Source organism: Erythrolamprus reginae, chromosome 5, assembly GCF_031021105.1.
Source record: "Erythrolamprus reginae isolate rEryReg1 chromosome 5, rEryReg1.hap1, whole genome shotgun sequence".
NCBI classification, from domain to species: domain Eukaryota; kingdom Metazoa; phylum Chordata; class Lepidosauria; order Squamata; family Dipsadidae; genus Erythrolamprus; species Erythrolamprus reginae.
The window spans coordinates 89,621,863-89,628,232 of NC_091954.1; the positions used below are offsets into that span (position 1 = coordinate 89,621,863).

A 6,370-nucleotide genomic window follows, 5' to 3' on the forward strand; every position below is an offset into this window, starting at 1 on the left:
CCCCTCCCTCTCAAGACCTAGCTCTACCGGTGGGCAAGGGGCCGTGAGTGGTGAGATTGTCTACGGCCAATACCATGTATGATTGAATTGGACGAATGCGTAGGATTGTATGGGGGTTTTAATACTTTTTAGTGATTTGTATAATTTTTATAGTCATTTAGATTTCTTTACATATTGTTCCATTTATGATGTTGTATGTCGCTCTGAGTCGCCTTGAGAAGGGCGGCATAGAAATCTAATTAATAAAAAATCAATCAATCAATCAATCAATCAATCAATCAATACCAGCTATGATTTCCCACTTTCATGCATATACATAACCTAGATGACCAAGTCATACTTTTTGAAGCACATCGTAGTCTCTCCATTCATAATTAAGTTCCTTCAGTTTCAGATTGATTTTAGTGATGACAGTTACTTTTTTGCTGTATTATCCTTTTAAAAATAGTTTTAGTAAAAGGTTTTATAAGATAATAATAATAATTACATTGAAAGAAAAATAAAGGAAATTAAATGTAAAAAAGGAAAGAAAGGAAATTAAATGTAAATGTGAAAATAAATGTGAAAAAGAAAAGAGACGAAAAGAAGAGACAAAGCAAAAAAGGGATAGAAAAAATAATAAAAGATCAGAAAACACAAATGTATGTATTATATCTTTGTGTGTGTAGCTTCTGAACTTCTTATCAGTAGCTATGCATACAATTCTAATCAAAACCCTCTCAATGAAATTCCTTCATTTTTAACACAAAATGTCCATATGATTTTTTTTCTGTATTATTACTGTATAGATTGAGCATTAATTACTTGTTAACCATCATTATTAGACCACAAATATGATAGGCAAGGATGCTGTCTTATTTGTAAAAATAGAACCATAAATGTGTTGATTCAGTGCTGGAGAAAGAATGTGACAGAATGTGTAGTTATCCTAAGCATATCTATATTTTTAGAAAAACAAATGTCTAGTTTACTTTAAGATGGCCTTAGAAATTGATATAGAAAAACAGGATGAGATTTTTTTCCTCTTACAATTCACTAGTAGTAATGCATAAAGTATCTAAATATCCAAAGATTTATAGCATGCATTTAAACTTTAAAAAATTGAGAAACAGTTCTGTGTGAAAATATTTCCGAGTCACATCACCTCCTTACATTCACAAGCTATTTTTATGAGTAGTTGTTGAAGGCAAGATTAATCTACTAATCTACTGATACATTCAATTTTATGCGAGATCAAAGATCAACCTGACGTTGACATACTGGAAAAGTATGGAAAAAACTTACGTGAAAAGTTCTGTGACTGATCTCCAACCTATGGGAAAAAAACACACTTGAAAATAGCTATCTAGCCAATGGATAACTTATGCATACATAATCATAAAGATTACCATTCTGTACAAACCACTTCATCTCTTAGTAACATTCCAGTCCTAAATACGTTTGCAAAAACGTCTTCATAAACTATGTGGGTCTTATTATTTCCATAATAATAAAAATAATTTAAAACAATCTAATTTTTAGTACTCATAAAATTATAAAGGGGAAAAAACCCTTACCCACGAACATTGAAAATCTTTCTCCACTTGTCTAGATCAGCTATTTTGCTGGATATCTCTTCTAGCTCCATTTGCACTGAGTTGCACACATCACTGGATGCTTCCTTGTCCATCGGTTTGCTGCACAAAACTATATATTTTCAACATTAGCAATAAGCTTTCTGAGACATAAAAATACTGTATCCTCTTTTACATAATTACCTATCAGAAATGGTTTTAACCTAGGTTTATATCCAAGAACCTTGCCCCCTTTTCTGTCTCCTCATTACACTTACTGTAAACTTAATACGGTTGCATTGCCATTAAACTTTCATTAGAGTTGTACATAGCCCTGTGTTTTCTGCCCATTGTATATATGGCATAAATGTTTAATGCCAGACACAGATTTATATAAAAACAGGCTGCAATTACATACTCATTTCAGGGAAATTGGATCTAGTGAAGAAGATTGATAGATTACTTTCATACCATTGGGCAGGCGGCAGCATATATGAGGGTTAATGCTTTATTAGGTTTGCTGGTAGCAGAATGCTTGGCAGAATAAAATGAAACCAAAATTGTGCCCTAACATGAACAGCCAGCAGTAAAAATTATATTTCACAATGTTCTCTTTATAAGATAATGTCATATTTGGGATATGATAAATTTAACTTGAAGATAATGTGGTCTTTTAGGATTATCCCTTGTTGGCAGCTAGCATATGATATAACAGTGATGGCAAACCTTCTTCCCTTCGGGTGCCAAAAGAATGTGGGTGCGTGCTGTCGTGTGGGCACAAGTGCCCATACCCATAATTCAATGCCTGGGGAGGAAGAAAATAGCTTATCTCCCTCCCGGAGGCCCTCTGGAGGCCGGAAATGGCCTGTTTTTCAATTTCTGGTGGGCCCAATAGGCTCATGTTTTGCCCTCCCTGGGTTCCAAAGGGTTCCCTGGAGCTGAGAGAGGGAAAAATGCCCTTCTCCTCCCAGAGATCCTCCCAGAGGCTCTCTGGAAGCCTTCCAGATTTTTGGCTCTGTGTGAGCCAAAAATCAGCTGGCTTGCACACACATGCATGTTGGAACTGAGCTAGGGCAACAGCTCACGTGCCAGCAGATAAGGCTCCGCGTGCTACCTGTGGCACCAGTGCTATAAATTTGCCATCACTGATATATACAGTTCTACATGACATATATGTTAACAGCACACATGAAATTAAACTGTGAACAATGCTGTACTTTCCACTTCCAAATACTAGCAGATTATTTCCCCCTGGTTTTAAATTAGCTTTAGATATCTGGCATCTCTGTCAGATATTTTTTGATGTTTCAAGAAAGCTATTTAAATGCTTGATCACATTCGGTCATCATTTGCAAGATTATAGTGATGCCAGTATTGGTGATGATGATAGAAATGTGCTACTGTACATTTTAAAGTCCAAAACTAGGAGCAGACATGTATTGTGACATCTGATTTCTTAGATTTATCTAGTAGGTGAGCCATCTAGAAAAAATAGATAAACAAGTGACTGGTGATTAATATGAAGCTGATGCTTAATTATGAAATTGTGAATATATTTCATATTTAGTTCTTTATTTTAAAAGGGCAACAAAGCAGCAGGTGCATCAGATCCTGTATCTAATCTTTTTGTTTTGTCTTAATGTTTTTTTTTCTATTTTCACTGAGTAAAATATACCCTCAAACAATATGATATGCCTGGATCTGATACCACCATGATTTAATCATTTGCCTGGTGATCCGGTACCAGCTGAAGTAACCTAACCCAAAAATGTGGGTGCAGATACCTTCCCAAAGCAGGGCAGCACTCAATACCACAACATCTGTTTCATCATCATTTTTTCAACCTTGTCAGACAGAATTTTGCAAAATACCTCCCCAGGCACACTTACTCTTATTACCTTTCTCTTTGTTGGGGGAAATGGTAATAGTATTACTTTCAAGCTTCGGATGCAAATGCAGTCTTTATTCACATGAAATAAGCCACTTCACAAGGAAATCAAGAAAAACACAAGGATTTTTTTAAAGGTAGGATTTTGGCTATACAAAATTCTTGGGGAATGCTATTCCAGCTGGCAGCTGCCTGCTCTCTGGGCTCCATCAGGTGACATTGTTTGACTAATGGGATTTGGAGCATGCTCACTCTATCCAATGGTACAACATGGGCAGGACATCAGATACCTTGGAAATGTGTGCACTTGTCTCTAGCTTTGGGTTATCTACAACCTGAAACTTTTGTTTGTTTTCTGGAATATATTTTGGATAAAGGATAAAGTAAAAATCAGTATCTGCAGTGGAATGGCATGTCAGAATGACATCAACAGCTTTAAGGTTGTATCTTCAGAACATATGTTATTATTTGGCACCAAAGGGTGAAGTTTGCACTAAAATGCCACATCTAATGAAAGTAATGAGTGTACATAGGGTATATTGCACTATGGAAATTGCATTCTTCCTTTTTTATTGTTTGTTTTCAGGGCTTTTTTTCTCTGTTTCATTTTGTCCATTTTCTTCTTTTTTCTTGTTATATATGTTCTTTTTGTCTTTTTAAATATATATAACCAATAAAACTTTTTTTAAAAAGAAAGAAAGCAATGAGCTTCTATGGACAGGTCAAGACAGGACAGGATGGGACAGGACTATTATGATGAGCAGTGAAATAAACTACATGATAAAAGCCTGTAAGTTCAGAATAAGTTAAATGGTAATGGCCTTCCCTGAATATCTAGATGAAACATCACTGGACTTGTTTTAAATCAACCAAGGTCTGAGCAGTAATTGTAGAGCAAATAATTCTTGGTGAGCTTCTTTTGCTGTTGCTGTCTGTTTGGAAAGAAACGCAGGAGTACTTGGAATATCCAACTTGGTAGAAGAGAAATTGCTCTTACTATCCAAATTCCATTTTTGCTTAAAAACCCACTGCAAATTTTCTCCATAAAGTGGATGAAAAGATATGGAACTGTAGAGCTGCCCAAACCATTCTTGCTCTCACTGTTGTGCCTGATATCCACTATTGCTTCCTATTAATTCTCTCTTTATATATATATTACACCCTTCCACTATGTTGAGTTGTCTCTGCATATAGTGGGAAGCTGAATGGCACAACCAACTGGCTGGTATTGTCTAGAGGAAGATCTGCACAGAATATGGACTAAGTTTTCTTAAGTCTCGATGGGAGATTCTATAGAAGATTGTGGGAAATAGGAGAGCTAAAGTCCTATGGCATTTCCTGATCCAGACAAGGAGATACTGCCAATCAACCAGATAAAGTATCTCAATACAGAAGTGGTGATTGATGTCTCTGTTGCAACTGATAGGGACATCAGGAAGAAGGAGTACGAGAAAATGGAGAAACACCAGGGCCTGAAGGAGGAGCAGGAGAGGATGTAAAAGTAAAGGGCAAAGTAGTCCTAGTGGTGTTCTTTCTTAAATTCTTCTTTTTATTTTTGTTTACTGAATCTGTTCATTCATTTTATTCCTTTAAAAAAAATTGTATTGGCTTTTATGTCTTTAACCGTAATTGTAATGTGTAATAAAATTATTGTAAGAAAGAAAATCAGCTGCCATTTGTGGGCAAGGGTAATCACAAGTTGAAACCATGATTTGGTATTGATTGTAAAATGCAGTTAGTCCATATTTGAATTATATGCTAAGAGCTGAAGTGGTTAGAGAGAGTTGTTGTGAAAGGAGTGCCCAAGGCTACCAAGCCCCCTCAGTAAATAGCTGTGAATTCAGAATGACTAGAAGAAGCCTAGAGTTTAAACTCTGGGGAATAATTGCACAAGTCTCTGTGTGTAATCAGCTGTTGTATTTGAGGCTTCATTCTTGTCTGTGATAAAAGTTCTAATCTTGGCAAGGTGCCTCTGGGAGTCTTCTGCTTGTTTCTTATGGATAATAGCTAAACTTTTAAGTTCCTTGACATCTATAAGTTATTACCAAGCCTGTGTGGTCCATAATTAACCATAGAAGAGCCATAAAAAATAAATAGTACTAAATAGGGCTTTTGAGCTTATCATATATTTTTTTTTACAGAGAAACACATTCATTAATCTGTTACTAAGACCTTTATAATGGAAATATATATCAAAGCACACAGTCATCCCTTTAAATTAAATGGACTATAACAGTGATGGCAAACCTATGGCATGGGTGACAGAGGTGGCACGCAGAGCTGTTGCCCTAGCTCAGCTCCAGCACACATATATGCACTGGCCAGATGATTTTTGGATCATACGGAAGCTTTTTGGCTTCCGGAGGGCATTTTTGCCCTTCTCAGGCTTCAGGGAAGGTTCTGAAGCCTGGAGAGGGTGAAAAATAGACCTATCGGGCCCACCAGAAATTGAGAAATGAGCTGTTTCTGTCTTCCAGAAGGCCTCTGGAGGGGGCACAGGAGGCAATTTTCGCCCTCCCCAGGCATTTAATTATGGGTGGGGGCACTTGTGCAGGCATGATAGTGTGTGCACCCACACTTTCAGCACCCAAGGGATAAAAGGTTTGCCATCACTGGACTATAATATAAATATTGGTTTTATACTCACATTCCTTTTCTGCTTCCTGTTAGAGAGATTTCTTTTTGCTGTTTACTGTGGCATTGCAACCAGTTTCTCAAACTTTCTTCATTTTTAGCTTCTCTTTTGTCTTTGTCATCTACTCCATTGATTTTGCTTTTCCTACTTGCCAATCGGTGTCCATGGAAGGAAGCAAAATGCCCTATCTCCATTCTGCCAAAAGCTACATCTGCATTTTCATCATAAAATGCCACCAGCCTTTAATGTTCACTTGGGTTTTGTCTGGCCATGTGTGGAGTTTTCACCCTCCCC

The 6,370-nt window shown here is 36.8% G+C and overlaps 1 protein-coding gene across 14 annotated transcripts in view; it reads right to left on the reverse strand.

The window, feature by feature from the left end:
- MINDY4B (MINDY family member 4B) overlaps nt 1-6,370 on the reverse strand; it is a 46,397-nt gene extending 40,027 nt beyond the window's left edge. For 9 of the 14 annotated variants that reach the window (XR_011559304.1, XM_070754107.1, XM_070754112.1 and 6 more), the window contains exons 1-2: nt 6,089-6,363; nt 1,285-1,312 (exon numbers count right to left, since the gene is read on the reverse strand). Coding sequence is in view for 13 of the 14 variants with exons in the window: in XM_070754107.1 (XP_070610208.1) it covers nt 1,285-1,312; nt 6,089-6,270 (210 nt within the window). In the remaining variant the exon portion in view is untranslated. Of the gene's footprint in view, nt 1-1,284; nt 1,313-1,556; nt 1,687-6,088 lie in introns of all 14 variants that reach the window. The other 5 variants (XM_070754109.1, XM_070754118.1, XM_070754116.1 and 2 more) reach the window with 3 other exon arrangements.